The sequence below is a fragment of the Anguilla anguilla genome, chromosome 1, assembly GCF_013347855.1.
Source record: "Anguilla anguilla isolate fAngAng1 chromosome 1, fAngAng1.pri, whole genome shotgun sequence".
NCBI lineage: Eukaryota > Metazoa > Chordata > Actinopteri > Anguilliformes > Anguillidae > Anguilla > Anguilla anguilla.
Window position 1 is genome coordinate 20008521 of NC_049201.1, and position 22221 is coordinate 20030741.

The 22221-nt window shown below is 39.3% G+C and overlaps 1 protein-coding gene across 1 annotated transcript in view; it reads left to right on the plus strand.

Annotated features, from left to right (window-relative positions):
• The window catches only part of otx2b (orthodenticle homeobox 2b), a 7245-nt gene extending 244 nt beyond the window's left edge, over positions 1 to 7001 (plus strand). Inside the window, exons 2-5 of the mRNA XM_035414930.1 lie at positions 34 to 101; positions 3778 to 3991; positions 4630 to 4781; positions 5376 to 7001. Of these exons, the coding sequence (XP_035270821.1) occupies positions 3895 to 3991; positions 4630 to 4781; positions 5376 to 5996 (870 nt within the window). The 5' untranslated portion in view covers positions 34 to 101; positions 3778 to 3894 and the 3' untranslated portion in view covers positions 5997 to 7001. The remainder of the gene's footprint in view (positions 1 to 33; positions 102 to 3777; positions 3992 to 4629; positions 4782 to 5375) is intronic.
• Positions 7002 to 22221: the final 15220 nt, after the last annotated feature.

Sequence of the window (22221 nt, forward strand, 5' to 3'; positions counted from 1 at the left end):
TAAAAGCTTGTCTTATTTCCCTTATTTCCCCAGGATTTCGCCGATCGAGAATTTTAAGGTTGGACAAAATTATTTCGCCTCAATTCATCCGTGTAAAAACGGTAGGTATAAGATCTTCTCATGTTTGCCTGCTTTCTTTGACGTTGTTGTTTCGGGCTGCATTCATAATTACGGACGGTGACATGCTACCATTATTGGCAACGCTCAAGCCGCACGATCTGCAGTGAGGGAAAAGTTTTAAACCGAAAATATTGAATATGAACAACGAAGTCCGGAGACACTCCATAGTCATATTTTTATAATAAGGCATTCAACATCACATATGCTTTTTGAATAGGCTATGTGTGGACCGCATCAACACATATTACCAGATATATTAAGAAATGAAATCTAATAATATTTATATTTATATTATAATCACTTTGCCTCCCAATGCCATGTGCATGTTAAGTGTGTTTTTGCAAAACATTGATGAATATTGGAGATATAATCTAAATTAAAGGTAATTTGCTTAGATGTAGAACAAATACATTTTAAGCAAATCATTAAACTGTCGTTCTTTAGCCTATTTTAGAATTTATGTTTAGGAGCGTTGTATATTAATTCGAGAGTTAACTTTCTCCAGTGGTTATTTTCTTCTGAATTCCACCGAATGTTCTCACTTGTAATGGAAATGCAGGCAGACAAAGAGCGATAATTGAGGAGGCGTGTATTGAAGTCTTTCTCCCCAGAAACCCTAGAAACTATGCCCCCCTCCCTCACCACATATAGTCCCGATTCGGCAGTCTTTGGCCGAAAGTGAGTAGTTTGGAGGCGGGTAGGAGCACAGAGAGACACGCAGACTGGGTGAATAGACTGTAAATTCTTGAAGGTTGTTTGCTTTTTAATTTTGCGGGAACCACAAATTAATGACTCGCGTTTACTCACGTATGAACCTCTTAGTAATTGTAATTGTGGAGTGAAAATTACGTGTGTGTATGTGTGTGTGTGTGTGTGTGTGTATTTCATATAAATTACTACTGGATTTAGATTTTGCAAAAATCTTACAATTTTTATATTTATTATAAATAAAATGTAATGTGAATTCAATACCATTTTTGTCACTGCATATCTGAGAATGTTTAATTGTTGATTTGTTATTTCTCTCTAAGATAATGAGCATTTTATAAAGATAGATTCATTTTTGCTGCATGTAGTACAGAACTACTTTAGGAATTGATATTTATATTTTACAATTAACATCTAAAATGTAGGCTATTTCAATTTGAACTGTTAAAATAAATTTATAGTCTAAATCCCTATTCTAATTTCCTCTATTATCAAATCAGGTATCTTATATGATTCAATAACATTTTATGTAAAAAATTATTGTTATCATTATTATTATTACCATTATTGTTGTTATTGTTATTATCATAAATTTCTCCAACAGAAAGCCTGCCCTTCTCATTCCTGTACCATATTTATAAATATGAATAAAATAGCTTTTATATAGTTAACCATGCGACTTTTAAAATAAATTTCAGTTCTTAGCGATGTGGAAAAATGTTCATCTGACAATGGGCCAGGTCCGAAAAATATAATGCCAGTCTACCTCTTTTTGTTTCATTTTCGTCAAGCAGAAAATTAATCAGCCCAAATGCTGTGCTGAGTCGAGGTTAGCGTCCTGTAATTAGGGAGCGCGTGCCACACGGATTATCTCGTTAATTTATCAAGAAAAAACATTTATCATAATTAATTCTTGGACAGGGTAATTATTATTGAGCGGGTGTGGAGCAACTGGTTGATGAGGTCTGTGTTTAAAAAGTGTGACAGATTGAACGGAGAGGCCGTTATATAAAACAGAAACTGTTTTCATTCGCTCAGAGCGAGCGCGAGAGTCACAAACTGAATTAATTTCCGCTCTACAGGTAGGAACCGTCGAACTTAATTAATACTGGACATAAGTTTCACAAGTGCATTGCAAAAACTGGCCCGACACCTATTTACATCAGAACATTAATGACTTAGAAGCACGTTTCGCTGTGTTTGAAAAGGGCCTCGCTGAATTTCATCAGAAAACGTAACCTAAGCCATAGTGGCCCGCTAAACTTTTACTGTCATTTAGCCTAACTTTAACAAAAATAATTTACAATTCTTATATATGTAATAAGCTACTAATTCTACAAGCTGTGTTTATAGTTGTAAATTGGGTAAAGTTGTATTTTTAATAACTGCTGTCCATTTAGGCAGAGCAAACCAAAATGTTTATTTCAGAGAGAGTGAGAGAGAGAATCTTGTCATTGACGTAATCTTTTTTTATGTATTTTTTTTTTTTAATGGACAAATATGAATGAATATGAGACTGCATGGATTTATTATCTATAGGCATATTTTCTGAACTTTTCGAAATAAAATGTGTGGTCGCCATTTTGAAAACACAGCTTCGGAAAGCTTGTGACACACAAAGGTGATGATATCATAGAGGGATCAGATAATATTATTGTACATATCCGTCTTAAAACAACTTCAGAAACTTGAGTGTGGCCGCAATGGACTGTTATCTAGCACTTGCTGTGGTCGCTGAGTGATATTTGTGATAAAGGGCATGTTTCAATTATCCTAAGCATTAATCGTGATTATCGAGAAATTCCGCACAAGATAAAATGTTCAGTGTTAGACTAAATCAACTCTTACAGAGTACATATGGTCCCTAATAGACTCATATGTACTCTGTTGGAGTTGCATTAACATTTTATTGTATACAAACCTTTAGGGAACGTTTATTATAAGAGTGTTTACAAATCCAACAAGACAAGAATTGTATTAGGCTATATTAAAATTTAACTGTTGCTGTATTTATTTGTAGACAACACTACCACAACCAATGTTGTTAGCATGAAACATTTGAAAAATGTTCCACTTAATCTGGTTTAAGGACTAAAAAGTGTCTGGGTGTGTTTTGACAGCATGGAAAAGGATGGGCTCTTGATTGTAAGTTGATTGAATGTTTGTTTAACTTAAGTCTCCTTAACACATATAATAAACATTTTCAATGGCCCAATAAACATTCTTATACCTTCAAAATCAAATTACCGGGGGCAATTAATTAGGTGGAAATGGCCATGAGACGAAGTGATCGTTGCTTGCCGACTGAACCTTAAATCTGAGTTTCCTCAAGTTTGTATGCATTTGCTTGTGTGTTGTGGTTCACATTTTAATGCAATGTCATTCACATTTACAGCAATTGCCATTATGAAGACAATAGCTGCAAATATAATTAGAAATAAGATGCTGTGCTACTTTAATGGATACAAAATGGGGAGAGATGAGTATACTGTATTGTTTCTTTGTTTCTCGCCAACGGGGCTTTTGTTATCATCATTATTTATCTGGCCAACAGTGGCCTTTGTCTCTGCAAATGGCCCCCAATCAGGCCCTCTATGTTGGAGACAATTAGCTGGTCCGGACCTGTGGGTCCTATGCAAATTGTTCTCCTTATTGCGACCCAATGTGTGTGCATTTCAACGACTGTGTTTTGTTCTCCGGGAAGGCGTGTTGCAATTATGGGATGTAGCTGTTTTGGGGGGTACACGTTTGTCAAGATGAGCATCACTCAGTTCACGAGGACAGCTGGGGGTCTGGAGCTGCTTTAAGAGCACTGAACGACTGGGACAACGCTCATTCTTAACTTAGCTTCTGCTGCTGTCGGAGCGCTCCGCACATCAAACGAAAGCGAAATAAGCTGGAACTCGTTCTCCAACGATATATTTCTTCTCTTTCTGGTGTTGGGAACAGGTATAGACATCAACATAACCAGGACCGGATAAAAAGAAAAACAAGCGAGGACTACAAGAGGCCTTCTGTTTACTTTTCACCATTTTCGCCAACTTTACCCCCCAGTCCAACTTTAGCATGATGTCGTATCTAAAGCAACCACCTTACACAGTCAATGGACTGAGTCTAACTACATCCGGAATGGACCTTCTGCATCCATCCGTGGGCTACCCAGGTAAGCATATCTTACTGTTCTATTCAGTTGCCAAAAATGCAGCCGTCATCTCAAATATATTGCCATGTCAATGCGATTACAACGGAAATAGATCATAAATGCGTATTTTAAACCCCTACATTTCTGAATTCATCGATACAGGCTATTTATGAGCATCAATCCAAAAAATTAATTAAACCGACAGTCAAAAACTTTGTTAGCCTACCCCTTAATGCCTTATAATCTATCATTTAGCGAGGCTGCTTTCTTTTCATCAGAAGCATATTTTAGGAGTGCTTTTCGGAGCTTATTCTGTGTAAGTAACCATTATCAACTCACCCACAACGCCTCCAGGCGTTAATTTTTAAGCAAAATCTATAGTTAGGCTAACTGTTATTTAACGACAGAGGCTCCACTTCAACTCTATCCGTCAGAAATGCTCTGCCAGTAGCATGCATAATTATAAATGGTTAATTCTGATGTTTAAATGATGAATTATTGGAATGTGAATAGACCTACACATATTCAGGTTAACGATTGTGCCGTTAATTTGTATTTTAGTGACTGATTTTTAAATGTGTTAACCGTGTAAAACCGGCTCATTATCAGTTTTGATGTGTATGAAAACATTGTTTTACTGATGTTAATTTTCTCTACAGCAACACCGCGTAAGCAAAGACGAGAGCGGACCACTTTCACCCGAGCTCAGCTAGATGTTTTGGAGGCCCTATTCGCTAAAACTCGTTACCCTGATATATTCATGCGCGAGGAGGTGGCCTTGAAGATAAACCTGCCTGAGTCCCGTGTACAGGTGAGCATACCGAACAACGGAAGTATCCGAAAAGCTTTGTCATTTCGATAATCATCGTTTCTGCGTGAAATAACCTTGAGTTAGGGGAATCATTCATTCAGACCACCTCTTTAGAAAACACTCAAATGTGGACTCGTCTACACATTTTGTGTTCTTATAGGTTGGAAATCCCTTAAACACAACCATCGACTTTAAAGATCATGCAAGGCAGGACTTGCCTATAGAAGGCAACTTTGGCTAAATCAAAACAGTAGGCCTTTACAATAATTTGTTTACAGTTCGTTTAATCGGTGAATACCCTTGAGATTATAAATCGACAATTTCGTTTTCCCCAGACTACATAATTTTATTATATTTTAAAAATGCTTAAATTTCTGAATACTTGTCAAACGTAGTACACTAGCCTTGAGGGAAATATTTATTTCTCGTGTGGCCTAATTCGTTTATATATATATATATAACGATGTTAAAAGTAAAATATTCTTATAGAATCATAATTTATAATGACTGTCAGATAAACGTTTTTAAGTTTTTTTAGGGGCATTTGTTTTACTGCTTAATCTTTTGTATAATATATGTGTTATTGTCTTGTAGGTCTGGTTTAAGAACCGGAGGGCGAAGTGCCGTCAGCAACAACAACAGCAGCAGAACGGGGGCCAGAACAAGGTTCGGCCAGCCAAGAAGAAGAGTTCTCCAGCCAGAGAAGCGAGTTCAGAGAGTGGGGCGAGCGGCCAGTTCACACCCCCTTCCAGTACCTCAGTCCCTGCCATCTCAACTAGCAGCGCGCCGGTGTCGATCTGGAGTCCCGCTTCTATTTCTCCACTTTCCGATCCTCTATCTACCTCCTCCTCCTGCATGCAAAGATCGTATCCGATGACTTATACTCAGGCATCGGGATATAGTCAAGGCTACGCCGGATCTACTTCTTACTTCGGTGGGATGGACTGTGGGTCTTATCTTACTCCCATGCACCACCAGCTATCCGGGCCCGGCTCTACTCTCAGTCCCATGAGTACCAACGCGGTCACGAGTCACCTCAACCAGTCCCCGGCTTCCCTATCTGCCCAAGGGTACGGAGCTTCGGGACTGGGATTCAACTCTACCACCGACTGTTTGGATTATAAGGACCAAGCCGCATCCTGGAAGCTGAACTTCAATGCTGATTGCTTGGATTATAAAGATCAGACCTCGTCGTGGAAATTCCAAGTTTTGTGAAACGAACAGTCATCGGTGAATAACATTAATAAACAAAACAAAAAAAATACGATAACAAAACAGACATGTAGTCCTGCCATCTTTCCATAGACGCGTGCGTAAACTGAGTATTCTGAGTTAGCCAGGTAGCCATGGGATTGCGTAGGGCACTGGCAGTCTGACCCATGTGTCCTCCTTAAATGAGAGGTATAAAATCGTCCCAGCACTGAGCAAGAACATTTTCTTTCTATTAACCTCGCAGGACGCAAACGGACAGCCTCATCGTTTGTATGTGTGTGCGTGTGTCCCTCTGTCTGCTTACAACACCTGTTGGTTAATTTAAGAAAAACTTGGAGTGAACTCTTAGTAACTTTGATCAAAGCCACGGAACAAATCGTCATCCAACGAAAAAATGATCAAGCCAATCCTTGGTTAAGTGCTTGGAATGGGCAGGCTTTCCCTAAGCTTCTTAAAACTTGCCGACCCACTTCCTGGTTGGCGGATGGACCCTTTGATCTGGACGGTGTGTGGACTGCGCGCCCACGAGGCGAACTGGATGCACTACTTTATTTAAGAAAAATGTTTATAAGGAATCAATATGTAGTTTTTAAGAGACAATCAGTGTGTGTCTTATATAAATGGTACATATGTGTTTTTTATCTGTGCTAGCCTTCGAAACTGTGATCTGTTGTATTGTATGCAATTTGTGAGTTCCTTCGCGCCAGCGGAGACTCTCCTGCTGTGATTTTAATAGGTTTATAACATTTTTGAAACGGAAAAGGTATTGAATATGATAATAATAATTATTATTACAAATAGATCCCCCAACTGTCCAAACATAGGAGTTTCGGTGCTTGGAGAACAAACTTGATTGCAAAAGCCTTTATACCCGCCGTCTCTCTCCTCTGATCGCATATTGATCAACTGTCGTGGAACTTAAGTTGGCTCTCATAGTGGTGCAAGCCACCGTTGCAAAGAAACAGTGGACACAAATAAAGGTCGATTGAACTGACCCTTTAAAAATGACTATTTAATTCAAGGTGGATTTTTTGTGTGTGTTTGAAAATGTAGTATATATATATATATATATATATATATATATATATATATATATATAAGACGCCATCCCTGGACCTCGCACATGTATGCATTAAAGTCGTTCTAGCACAATTTCACTTGGCTTCCGCTGTTACTGAATGTAGCCCCAAGCCCTCAACGAATAGATTCGAAAGGGAAAGATACGTAGGCCTATGAGAGTTCGATATTACGATACTATTATTAACGAGCCTATTATTGTATTTCCTTATAGTTTATCTATCCAAATTCTTGGATGGTATTGAATATAAACATTCGTACAAGCTTTTGTAAAAAAAAAAAAAAAAAGGGACAATCTAATTAGTTATTTGTACGCTTAACGTGAGAAAACTAACAATTCGATAGATGGGCGTGCGTGCACTATATTTGTGCAGACTAAAATGAAATTTCACTGTGGTAGAAATTGAAATGGTTTTTTTTGTAAAATACCACATTACAAAACGAACCAGGTTTTGGTCATCTTATCATTTTCCCAATAGAAATCCAAAGGTTTTGTTTCTATTCTTTTTTTTTTTTTTTGCAAGTGAAGGACATTACAAAAAAGCACGACTAAACGAAACGGAAGAATTTTGCCAGCGCATATATACTTTGACAGCTGAGATTACTTCGATACGAGGGTGCTTTGTTTCCTTCTACACGTCTCTTTAAAGGTTGACAATAAAATTGCCCCTTGTTCCTTACATTTGGAGAGGTACACAGCCGGCAGCATTTGTTAAATAAGGGAAAGTGCAGGGCGACTTTAGGTCTGCGCTGTAACTCGAATCTTTTGGGAATCATCCAGAAACTTTTTGCTGGTCAACAGCTGGTCTTCAGAATCGCACACCTGTAATTTTAAAATAGGCAGTTACAAAATTTGCGCGGCAATAAAACACGCCAGGAACACAGAACCATTGATATATAAGAATGCCCGTAATACCGACAATCTTTATTGAATAGCCTAGGCTAAGAAAAATTTACACGTAGGCCATATTTTAATGCAATTAGTGACCGCATAGTTCTTGTTCGTAGCCTATCACACTTGCAATTAAGTAATATTCACGCAAGTCTTCGGTGATTCATATGTTGACACGAAAGAAATATAATTGTCAAGTAGGCAAAAAAGGTTAATGTAATCAAACAATCAGAGCGCATTCAATGTTGATTTATAAAAAATCCCTAGCCATGCATAAAATTAGCATGCAAATTACCGTCCTCAAATCACTGAAATTGCCATAGATTTCCATGTTTTCGTCTCTGTCCCATGTTTTGGCATGTTGTTTTATAGCACAAGAGTTCGTCCCACCTCTATCTCTCTTTAATTGAACGTAAAAAGATTTAAATCTGAAAAAGTTTTGAAGTATAAGTAAAGGCAGATCATTCCAGCAGATAGGCAGCAGCGATTCAATAAAATGACAAAGCACATTAATAGAAGGTTCGTTATATTGCTGGATAGAACTCGAATTAATTTTCTCCAGTAAATAGAACGGTTCAGTGTCAACTCAAATTCTTACGTGACCCGATGGTGAATAACATAGCCGCGGTTCTCAGTCTGATTAAAACACGAATTTAGTCTAGAACGAACAAAATCAGAAGAAATTTTGTTTTCAGTATCTCTTCGTTTAGAACGAATGCATCTCCTTACCCTTTAGCATGAAACATGGATTAAGAACAATATTAAACTTGAATATCAATTTCGGAAAGTACCGGGTAATTTATCAGTGTCATTAACAATACATTGCTTTCTTAAATTTGTTTCAATGTTAAGCCTAAACAGCCAAATAAGTAGGTTGAAATGCGAGGACACTGACTACATTGAAAAACAAATACTAAATCATTTCCACACACTTTTAAAAAAACAAGAAATAGCCTATAATTAATTATTTTGAAGCATTTCTTTAAGTAGGCTATAGGCTATATTTGGCAATCCACGGAACACTTTAGCATCAAAGCGTTGAAACCCGATGCCAGGTAAGAAAAGGGTAGGCCTACTACTTCATACACATTTAAATTATTTTACCATCAATATTAATAGCCATATAAAATATTAGCCTAATTCTTTTGCTACACGAGGCTTCCGGTCCCTAACTTTGAAAGTTTCAGCAATAGGAATGTGTGGCATGAGAAAGTAGTGTTAATCCTGGCCTCAAAGAGAAGCTAATCCCAATATTTCACTGGCGGGGTTTCTTTGGAGCACAGGGTAGCCGCTGTCCAATTCAAACACAACCGCATGCCACTCTCAGACTCGGAGGCCCACAGGCTCCCCCGCAAGTCTACCAACATTTCAAATAAAGCCACTTCGTTACAAACATTAAATTAAGAATCCCAGACAGAGAATTCCAGTTATCTAACAGAAAGGGCACGATGTGCACCTCCAAAAAACATTTTGCCTGCCAAACGCACTTCTTAAATTCCACAAAATTGCCAAATTGCCAAGGTTTAAAAAAAACAAAAAACATTTTACATACGTTAACGCAGGTGTACAGCGTACATGTATAGATTATTGTAAAATGAAAAGCCAAAACTTGCGAGTGCCTAGTAATCAATAGGCTAAAATGTATTAAAGGAAAGCATATGCTGTCAATATGAACTAGGTTAATTAAAAAAATAACATATAGTCTCTAACCTACAGCTCAAGTCCTGGATAGTAAAATAACCCACAAAAGACGTGTTATTGTCGAAAGTTTGAAGCTACTTTTATACTTTTTGGATCCAATCCGATTTGTGAGTGGAGGGAAATCTACCCTGTTTATGTGAACAATAGGCACCCCGGAGCCTTTTTCGGCATAAAAGGGAACTTAAACAGAACTAAAATCGGATAAAGCAAAGAAAGAAGGAAAAGGTTTACTGTCGGCTCCTCGGGTTATTTCAAAAGGTTTGACTCGAGTATGCGGCATAATAGTGAGTTGTCTGAATGAAGAAAAGTCAGAGGCAATCGAATCTTTAATTGCTTTCCAGACCTCTCCCGTAATTGTTAGATGTCGGACTTTCAATTAGCATCCTTGACATTGCCAATAATCTGTCGTTCACTCGGGTCTTTACTAAAGGAAACACACTAATTAAAACACTGCCTTGAAGTAATCGAAACGTTTCAAGAACTTCACTAATGAGAATCTTTTAACTTTGATTTTCTTTTTAAATTATGGAAGGAACAGAGAGAGAGAGAGAAAAGAGGGAATAGGGTATGTGTATGGAGGGTCAATTATAATATATATTTTTTCTGAACTGTAAGGACACGACTCAATATTTTCTGAGGTTTAAATGTTTAGCTCAAACTATTTTCCTCCTCCTCCTAAGGGCCAGTAGGCCAACTTCAAAATAACAATTTAAAATTATGAAGTCCTCAGTGATCTAAACTAATCTGCGGGCCAACTACTTCGTTGCCTTCCAGAAACGCTGGTAAAACAATAATTACAACATAAACAAAATGAAAATAAAACAAAACGCAATTTATACAATATGAAAATTAATGATAAAACAACAAGCACGTGTGGAGGCCTTGAAGCATTAAAAGCATAGGTGACATAGATGGAGTTGTACATATGCATGAGGCGTCTCCTCCATGTAATGTCAACAACAGAATAAGAATTGGACTTTGCTTTGCAGACAGTAGTACACTAAATGAATTAAAATGCAGAGGACAAGGTCAGATAAGCTTATCGATTTGAGTTCATCCCAAGCGAGTGGCTACATCAGAGCGCCAACATTAAGAATTTGATTTGTAAGTCAGTTAATGAAACGAGACAGCACGAATCGTTGGCAAACATTTTTACAGGAATGCCACGGTCTTGACTGTTTCGTTCAACACAATTTGTTTATGTAATTTTTGGTTGTATTTTTTTTTTTTCCAGCTCGATAATAACTAAATAATACTTTTGGAAAAACCAGACCATAGCAGAACACTAACAATGGAAAAATTAGGTGTCTGTAAATGTTCAGATTATTAAATGTGCTTGAACCAATACGTATACTACACAGGAAACCAGGATTATAATAAAACTAAACCAATTCACTTGCAAGTACGTCACAGCTGACAAGAAACCACACTGACGCTTTATTGGATAAACCTAAAATTTTGCTACATCTATATTTTGTGGGTGTTCTGAAAAAAAAAGAACACCCACAAAAATAGGTTCATTGAAATTGAAGTAAAAAATTAGGAGAAGGTTTCCAATTAAACATTTTTCAGTGCAAAAATGACAGGATAGGTCATCAACAAGCAGAGATAAAATTGTAGCCTAAACAATTCTATATCAAGTTGCCATATTAGACCACTTGATATAAGGCGTATATTTTAAACGAGGAATTTCACGATGCTTTAAACAAATGAACTGTCAACTTTTTCTAGGCACAATAATCCTATACCATACCCCAGTCGTTATTAATTTATCTATTTCCCTGAATTAAGGGGATGTGTTAATTCTCTGAATCTATTTGTTTTATTTTCATTCATTTCCCCCCACTGTTTGCGCTCTCAGAGAAAATGGCTGCTTTGTTTACATGCAGTAAAACTCCACATTAGCCAAATTAAATAGGTTTAAACATTTCCCGCTGTATACAATGACGGGCTGACGAATCTCTCCATTGGTTGCACCGCAGTTTAAACACAGATAAGGAAGAGAGCATCCCATTGAAAAGGTTTTTTGTTAATCCAAGGCAATTGAAATGCCCCCTTTCCCTCATTCGTTTCAATTTTACCAACCAAAGATAGTTTTGCCACAGTGCTTCTATTTAGTTATAGTGTGTGCTGACTGGAAAACTTAAGTTAATTGCTCAACTGCATTAGAATTACCAGGCTGTCCTGATAAATTCCTCTTGCTGGCGCGCTGACAAAACGTCTGAAACTATTTAAAAAGGCGAGAAAAGAAATATCAGCAAAGGTACAGTAAGGACGCCGCTGCAATGGTTGCAACATTTCCGCGGATTTTACCCCGTTACTACCGCAGGTTTGATATCCAATGTGTGAAGGCTTGTCATTTTGGAGTTATGATGGAATCGAAGATTTAATAATTTTATTTGTAAACTGAAATTTGAATATAAGAAAAATGTTTACTCGAATTAATTGGTATTACCATTATTCTTCTCTGATATCAAACGTATATATACTAATAATTCTGCAAGACATGACAAATGAATAGGTTACAGTATTGACTATATACATACATGGCGTGGCACCCAAGGATAGTGTTAAGTTAAATATTAAGCATATTGAAAATAACTTGAACCTACTCAATTTACGAATGAGAACGCTAATATTTTAGAAATGAAAAACTGAACTGGGATCGCATAGGCATTAATTACTAGACATACTGAAACCTGTACATTTGAGTTAATAAAAAACAACATTATCCATCTCGTGTTTCAAAAGATATGAGATTCAAAAATACATGTGTAAAACCAATCCAATCTTGATAGCTAACGGCTAACCCGATAATACGAATAAAGCAGACTTGTTTCTGGCAGCAGAAGCACCTGCTGTACTGACACGTTTCAGAATAATTAGCCTACAGGTAGGCCTGCATCGAAATGACCCACTGAATTTCATTTGAGCCTTGGTTGTGTTGAGGCCACACACTCGTGTTGACTGACAGATGATGATATTGTTTGAACATATCTTTGCAGTAGGCTAATACTACTACAACATTGATAATAATAATAATAATAATAATAATAAAAGTAGGCTAATGCATATGCTACCCGTTCAGTTATCAAGTGCATATATAGAAAAATGGTCAATAATTTCTCTTCTTTCTTATTCTTCTTATTTTACCTTGGGTAAATACCTTTATATTAGGCATGCATTATATTTTAATAGCCTATTCAAAATTGTTACGGTTGTAACAGCAGCGGTCTACTTTAAAATGCCTTGTTAAGCAAATGGCGCTAACGCTGACATCGGAAATCTTTTCCATTAAAGTTATGGCTTGCAGGAATACCTTTTAAAACGTCACCTCTAAAATCCACTTTATGTGGCAATGGATGTTGACGCTGCCTAGTAATAGCCTACCTTTTGTATCAGGATTAATTGTACCCATACGATTATCTGAAAATGAACAGCCAGCATTTGGCTGTTTTGGGTCAAATTTGAAAACATCAACATTATATTATAAAAGGAGTCAGTGCATATAATACGGTTGGATATGTCGTGACCCCAACGGGACACACGCAGTTCAGACTGCTAACAATGCAAAAAATAGGCTAATATAATGGAAATGTCTGATAAACGCAGAATCATCTTAAGGGTATAGGGTCCTTTCAGTTTCTCACTTTGAAGGTAATGTTGATTTAAGAGATCTCAAGTCATCGTTGGATTAGCCTATACACCAGTCGAGTTTGGCCCAACCTGGAGACTCATTCCTGCAGTCAGAATCTTTCGATTTTAATTAAGTGCATGCAGCACTTATGAACATATGGGAACGGCAGACGCTGCATTAATCCCCTACACGCATTTGTCGATGTTAAACAATGGGCCATGTAGTTAGAGTACTACTTGGTTCAGACCGGCCCCGTCGGCTCACGAAATAAACTTGGGCTACCCCAAGCGCCAGCGACCACTTGATGACTGCACAGTTGTGACCATGGTAACCGTGGAATACTGCTAGTCCGGTAGCCGTTGTTCGGGTAAATCTATGACACCGAGGCTTCTATCCAATCAAACCGCACTGCGCATCCCCTCTGTCTTTCAGAAACTTTGTTCACTATCTGAAACTGCCACCAGTCTGTGCAGAGTACCTTAGTTTCTTGTTGAGTTATATTATAGGTCAATGTGATGTAATATGTTACCCCCTCCCCCCCAAAAAAGAAGCCTTTGCTTTTCCGTTGTTAGCCCATTTTTAGAGACAGGCCTCTATTTTATAGCCTATAAACTATATGTCATTCTCAACTGAAGACCTACGCTACTAAAGAGATCAACGAATAGGCTACTCGAGCCTGTATGAAGCGATTACCTGTCAATATCACGGCGAAATTAATTGCATCCCACAAACCATACTAATTGGCCTGCCGCATCATCTGTTCTATTTTCATATGCTGGTATTACATTTAGTGGGTCATGATTCGTACAGGCCATGAGATTTTTCAGTAAAATAGCTAAACGAAAAACGAAACTTTTTCCCAATTTGGGATTAAGCCACTGATTACTAAAACGTTGTGACTTAATCCAGGCCCACTCGTGAATTAAAACTGCAGGAAGCGACCCCTTCAAATGTAGGCCTACTTTTTATGCGGCCTAGTATTTTTGTAGCTAATTACACCTATGCCCTAATAGAATCGCCTGTCTTTATGTCCTTTTAGCCGCTCTCTGCTCCCATGTATCTTTCGTACCTTTCTGCAGTTTCGGGGAATGAGGACAGATCCTTTTTAAAGACATAAAAAAACATGGAGAACTATATATGCATATACTGTATGTAAACAAAAAGTGCATTGACTTCAGACTCCGAGGTTTTTGTCGCATGCCCTATATGTAACATATTTAATCTATAACAGTGTTTCACATGATAAAAGATCCTACACGTGACAGAGTCAATGACATTCAACGTATTAACATCAAAAACCAGTCCAGTTGGGGGAAAACGCGATCCAGTGCGTTCGTGCAAGGTCCGCCGGCATTGGATTCAATGTGAGGGTTCGTGCTCGAACTCAAGCCGTAGAGGGAATCTGGGCTGTGCATTTCACAAACGCACTGTGTGCATAGCCAAAGTTGATTAGTTGGATAGTAGGCTACCTTATATTGTCCACGAAACAATTTAATACAGAAGTATTTAGCCGTATATGCCTAGGGTTTGTGTGTAGTCAAGCGAAGAACCACTCATGTCTTCAATTTCTATAGCCTATATTGTTAAAAAAAATGTTTGCTAAATGGACTGCATATAACGTACACAGTTTTTAACGATTAGATTAGGCCCTAACAAAAGAAAGGACGAAGGAAAGCACCAAAAGAACAAGTCTATAGTCCGTAATCGGTACGGTAGGACCAGGCTACTTCAATAATAATAATAATAATAATAATGATGATAATAATAATAATAATAATAATCTGCCTCAAATACTCAATAAATCCTGTAATATCACTTTGCTCCTGCTTATCCTGGCTTAGCCGACAGTAGGCTATATTTTCTGCATTAGTTATTTAAGTTTGTGGCATCATCAATAAATTTCATAATCTTGTCACAGATTAAATTAAAAGGGTTTTGTACCCATAATAACAGCTTTAAATGTTTTAAAGGCGAAGTCTAAAGGGATTGGAGTAAGCGCACTAAAAAGCATGCGATTTCAATTTCTCTGACTGCTCAAACAAATCCGCGGATTTACGGAGATCCGAAACTGATAATAATACTAACAGCTTGATAACTTCGATGCTTGATAAAGTAAATTGTATAGCTACAGCTATTCCACAAGCATTCTTGTTGTAGTACTTCTCCATCGTCATTAGGTCCATATACCAGCCAATTCTGTTTTGCTGTTGTCGTTAAAATTACACATCGTTGATAAGTATCACATTTTTCGCAAAAATGTACCATTATGTCAAACGAGAGACGTACTTTATTATTCACATAAAACTTAAATTTAAAGGATATTTCATTTCATCTGCATTGATAGATTCCATACAGCTCTAAACTTGATTCTACCAATTAGAAGAAATAAATAAGCTGTGTTGGTTGTAGAGTGAGCGGGCGTTTCCTCTTGTAAACAAGCAAATTGCCAAACACTTATTAGCCAATTAGCCCCCCATAGATGCGGTCACCCCAGAGATTATGAAATATAACTTTAAACGGAAAATCGGTGGACCTGCAAAGCAGTTTCTCATGTTGTCCCAATCTTTGAGTTGTTTCGGTTCATATAACAGAGGCCTGTGGCAACAAGAGACACGGAATCGATTTCTGTACAAGAGAGTAAGATGCAGACTATGCCCTACTTCCAATTTGTAATCGTTCTGTACTCGTTTTTATAGTCTGGCAAGGAAGTTTTTATTCTTACCCAGGCCAGAAGATTTTGGTTTTACTTTAATTTCAGTTTATCGTAGGTCTGACATAGCGCATAAATTAATTAATGTCCATTCATACCTTGGCTTCACTGTCCTAAGTGTCCCATATATTTATCATAAGCAACATAATTATTTTATTGTCAGTGCCCTGTCCTGTACCTATAGGCCAATAAGGCAGAATAAACAAGTCCTGCGTTCATGTTCATTTTGAAAGTTCATTCCACGACAGATGATGCTCTAGTAAGATCATTTGCAAAGACTACAATCCTTGCCTTGAGTGCAGTTCTCCCGGGACCTTGGTTTATGACGGACCTTGGTTCCTTTCCATTAAGCAGAAAAATCATAATGTTGTGTTTTTCAGAAAGGAAGAAAAACACAAAGCCATAAGCTGATTACCATTTTTCAACATATGTTAAAATGAAATGGCATATTAATATTAGGCACACGTCTGTTGGTCAAGTTAATACCTAGTTAGTTCTGTGAAGAGCCCATTTGGGCCCGGGACTGCTAAAGTCTAGGATTACTGGGACATCCTGGAAAAGGGAGAATTCACATCACCATCTACCCCCTTTAGGCTCATAGACCATTAATAAAAATCTCCTTAAGAGCCAAATGGAAATACTCTGATAGCGGATTACGTGCTTCTAATGGCAATATACTGAACTGTGCAGCACACAGAAGCTTGTTTGTGACTAAAGTATCTGAAAGGGGGGCGCTAAGTGATAATCGTCTGGACAACAACATTCAAAGAACCGGATGCCCGTAATGGTGGCTGCTATGACACTTGGCCTCAGGAGTTGAACTGAAACTTTGTGAAAAAACAGCACAGCATGTATCTGTAAAGGCCTAGCAGTTTCGCAGACAGGGGCACCATGAGGGGGGAGGAGGGCACAGTTTCAAGGACCCTGACTGGCAGCGGCCCTCAAAGCATTTTAGAACATAGGATTTTCCGGGGTGGAGGGGCCCAATGTGAGATCTTTTCATGGGGCACAAAATCCCTGGTGGTGCCCCTCTTCACAGACCACAAGACCTTTTGTGGCAGGTTGGTTTTATAGCCGAAGAAAAGGTTCAATATAGTGCACACGCCTATGAGTAGACCAAAAACAATAGACTATATGGACAAATCATCTTCACAAATTGAAAATGTTTGACCGGCTAGTAAAATTAAAAAAAAAATAATAATAATAATTTTATTGGTCATTGTTGGAAGAATACGCATGTATGCACCCTCCGCTTGTATGCCCCTCCACAAAGCTTTCGATGTTGTATATGCGCCTATTTAATCTGTAATGAGTAGCTTGTATGCCACACCCTTTTCCTGCCAGCCTCCTAGCCAAGTCTTCAGGACCACAATGGAAATAAGCCATTATGTGACGTCATTGCGGTATCCTGGTAGAAGTGCCATATTCATATCTGTGTACTGTAGTTTTATCAAATAAACTCAATCAATCAGCAAAAATGACTGTAACACATTGTTTTATCACACATTGACATCCATGCTGGGCCTGATTGGTTCACTGAATAAAGCCATAGCTTTTATTGTATACTGATGTGCTGTTCCTTTGCTAACTGGTTTAAAAAGTTATATCTATTGTTTGCAGAAAGTAAAGTATAATAGCAATCATAAAAACAGTTGAAGTCATTTGTTTGGATTCCTTGTGGAGCTGCGGTAGCCCAGTGTTCAATCCTGCCGTTTAATCGATGCTTTGTCCATTTAATGAGGGCGTCAGTTTACAAGTGCTGTTTTGTCAATGGGATCATCATTATTGCAGTTAAGGGCCCATGTTATCTGATCTACTATCCCTTTATCTATTTGTGCACGGAGTTGCGGTTTTAAATGTGTGTCTTGTCATCACTTCTTTCGGGAAATGTACCCTACAGGCTATGTATGGTAAGAGCTTTTTTGTCTACGCGTTACCAGAGTCTAGTACAGCTTTTGGTCTGGGCGTTAAAACCTGTACCACCGAATCTGGTGAGTAATAGTCAAACAGAATCAGATCCTACCACACTGCCGTGTGTTACTAGCACGTAAAGGAAATGCGTCCCTTTCTCCTTAGTCCAATAGCTGAGATCAGACGTGGATGCTCAGTAATGAAAAGGATAGGCGTATAACATCTTGAAATTTGTTACATGTATGACGACATTCCCGTGCGATCATGCTTCATCTAGGGAGTAGCAGAAATAAACACAGCCAACAAAACAGACTGAATTATAAAGCGTTTATCTCGGCCTATGGATGTTTTTGATTGTGGGTATTGTATTTATCCCCAAGGGCAGCGAAACGAGACTGAATTGTTCTGCTTAGTAAATATCACGTACAATAACTGGAGCTGGAGTGGGAATTACCCAGTCGTTACCTTCCGGTTGTAGTGGTCTTAGCGTTACCGATATACTGTAGCAGTGAAGTAAATAAGTTTCCCCAAACTTGCGAGGGCCATTCTAGAACCAAACACATGCTGAAGATGTCATCAGATTATTTAGCAGTAGTTTTTTGTTTTTTCGACGTCGCTAGCAGCAACATTACGTCTCGAAGGTATTGTTATCGTCCAAAATGAGTGTAGGCCTACTTATACTACTACTTATACCAAATAAAAGTACTTCGGTCGATGTAAAAAAAGTTTTGTTCCGATAAACCAGTTTTAAAAACGTATATAAATGCACGCAAGACCATTTGTACTGTAGGGATTATTTAGATTTACCTGAGAACGTAAATCAACCGAATTACAGCAAATATAGGCCTACCTAAACGCACAGTGACTACTGTGCCTTCTCTTATCTCCAATACCATTCGCATAACGACTTGGTTTGGCACGCCCTTTTCTGTGAACTTCATTTGTTTACATGACGAATTTTTAAATGATTACCACAGCAATATTTATTGACATGGAACATAAATCAATTATTTAATATTATACTAATGACTATGTACTAATATTACATTTTTTTAAAGAAATGTAACATATTTTAGGCAGCCAAATTTGGGGAATTACTCCTTCCTCTTTTGAAATTCACGGACGAAAGTCTATAGCTGCAGCAAACAAGAAAACAGTTAACCAAAATATTCTAAACAATATGGAAGCGTGCCGCAGAAGCAAGGGAATTGCACACGTTTTCCCATGTCACAGCTCCGTAAGAGAAAAACTGTCTCCAGAAACCGTAAGTGGATTGGAAATACCGCGTGGGACATCAATTAAATTTTGGGCAAAAATTGGGCGCCAGATTGCTTAAAGTAATGAAAAGCGAATGGGGGAAAACGGAACGACTTCTCGAATTTAGATTTAATTACAGCTTCCTTTTCCCTCTGTATGCCGCGCAGAGGGCAAGAGTGAGCATCTTTTTGTCTCTCCAGCGCGAGGCTCCACAGAGGCTCTTTATTAGCCCAATTAAGCAGGTGTGCAAAGAGGTCTCTCCTATAATTTACACCTTTCTAATGAAGTCCCCGTGCTCTTAATCTCCTGCAAACAAGATACACTCGTGAGAAAGTGTACCAGGAAAAATAAATTAATTAGGTGAGACCGACAGATTATAACCGAGGGACCCCCCTAGAAGGACGACATTACTCTTAGGTGTTTTTATTTATTTATAAAAAAATTATTTATTTATTTATTTTGGGAAGACGGAGCGTATTTCAAACTTGATGAGTCAGTCTTCTCCAGTAACAGGAGCATTACTACTTATGGGAAGACTGGAGCTGAATTTCGTCAGTGCTTCAAAACCATTTATTTACAATTTCAGCCCTGTGAAAGGGCTGAAATTGTAAATAAATCCATCCTTAGCACATATTCTCAATGCATTGTTTTCCTAGCCTGTATGTTTTTTTCATGGATCTTTTAGTGATCTGCACAATATGAAGTGTGGGGGTGAAACATGACATCTTCTGTTATCTCTTCCAATCTCTGACTGACTGGGAATGCTTAATTAGCCCTCAAAGGCTAATAATTGTTTGGAAATGAAGGTGAGAGTGCACCCCCTGGACTACCTCATTATCTAGAGTAAAGAGTGAGGAAATTTGATAACCCATTGGAGGCCTCAAGGACTAGGCTGGCCCACAGTACTTACCACATTGGTGTCTAATGGACTCCCCGCCCAAACATCAGACACCTTTCCCACTTGTTCTGTTAAACCAAGATGCCATCCTTTGACATGTTTTCTTTGCTACACTTCATCTTTGTGATTTGGATGTTCTCAACTAGATTTTGTATATTAACTTTGCGTAATATTTTTATACTCTCAATAAAACATTGTACTGAAGTTCTGATCTTGGTTTTTTTTTCTGCTCCCACAACAGTGATTCCAAGGCTAAAATACCTTGAAATGGCAGTGTTGGAGGAGTCAGCTTTGTATTGCGTGTGAAACGCTCATAGATGGAGCAGGGCGTGCCAGGGCACACTGTTAGAATATATGGGAGGAAAGAGAGGTGCAAATGGGAAGACAGACTGGAGTTGGTGGGAAGACAGAGAGAAGGGGAATCAGGGAAAAAAATTAGGGGGTGAGGGTGTTGTGGAGGAGATGCTGACCTTGAGGAATGGGAACCAATTAGGGTGCAGAGTGTGGAAGAAAGACTGGCAAAAATATCTAAACTGCATCTAAAAAGAGAAGAGATGGGGAGAGGGTAGAGAAGGAGTGGAACGAAAGACCTTTCTGGAATGAGAGGCCTCCATCAACGTTCCCGCTCCGTCACTTCCTGGTCCTTGCATCCACTGTGCCCTTTCCCCACCTCCGGGAGACCTTGACTAATTTTTTCATTTTGGGTTTTTAATTATTTTATGGTCCGGGGTGGAGGGATGCGGCTCCAGCTGTCGCGCACACGTCAGCTGCCACCCAGCTCTGCCCTGCCGAGCCGAGACAGGATTAGGCAGAACGAGGGGTGCGGCCTGCCTGCTCCAAATCATCTTACCCCCTCGCCCTCTTCTGGCCCGGGCCAGTGCGACCCTGGAGGCTCATTGCTGGAACCACCTCGCGTCCCCCTGCTGACCCACACCAGGCCACATCCCACCCCGGAGCTGGCCCTTTCATCCTTTGTTTTATTGTAATTATTAGTACTTATCTAGGGACCGACATGCATTGCACACGTGTGATTACGCACGTAAACTCTGTTCATTTATTGACCCGGGTTCGTGTGGGGAGAGCAAGGGTGCCCAGGCTCATCCAGTTTCACATACATACTGCAACTCACGGTACTTTGAATTTAGCTTTGAACTCAATATGTTTTTCAAAGCTCTTTCTCTCTCTCTCTCTCACTTTCTCGCTGTCTCATGTTTGTCTCTGTATTAATTATTTAAGCATGAATTGCCCCCAGTATATGAGTACACCGGTGGTCTGGCTCTGTGTCCAATATACCTGTTCACCAGTACATTGTGGATGCTGAAGAACCCAAGCCCATGTTAGTGGTTGTTTTCTGTCCTTGTACAGCTGTCTGGCAAAATAAACCAATTTGTGGTGATGTCCCCCATTCTTCAACGCACATCTCCTTGGCAGTAGGCCAAGTGTTTACTGTGACAAGTGTTCTTAAGGGTGTTACGACCAGATTCCACTCGCGAAACGTCTCCCTCATCCACCTCTCCCACCGTACTCTGTACTTTTTCCCAAATCTTTTATCCTGAGTTGTCAGTCTGTCATAATTTTCATTTCCCTCCTGACAACATTTATTTTCCCTTGTCCTTTTTAATTCCCTCTATGCCTATCTCTGTCCTCCCTCCCTCTCCCTCTGTCCCCCCACCTCTCCCTCTGCACCCCCCCCCCTCCCCAGTTCCCTCTCCCTCTCTCCTGAGAGCAGATGGGGTGGTGGCTGAGCGAGGGAGTCGCTGGGTATGGAGACAGATGCACCCTCCCCTCCCCCACTCTCCCTCATCCTGCCCACCTGTTTAGGCCGCAGATCGAGCGCGTGCCACACCAGCCTCTCGGCCGCCGGCCATTATCCCGGCCCAGACAAAGGGGGTATTTAGGCAGGCCGTAGCCGCCTGGTCGCCCGGGGGGGGACACAATGGCGGGAAGCTGCCAGGCCCTCGGCTGCGTGGTCGTGGTCACGTGCCTGTGTGCGTACGCGTCAGGGGGCATATGTGCATCCCAATATTTGTCTGGGTTTACTACCAGTGGCATTATGCACTGGGGTTAGGGGGCAGCGTGTGTGTACATGCGTGTGTGTATGTGAGCGTATGTTGGGGGGGGGGCATTCCAAACAGACAAGGCAAT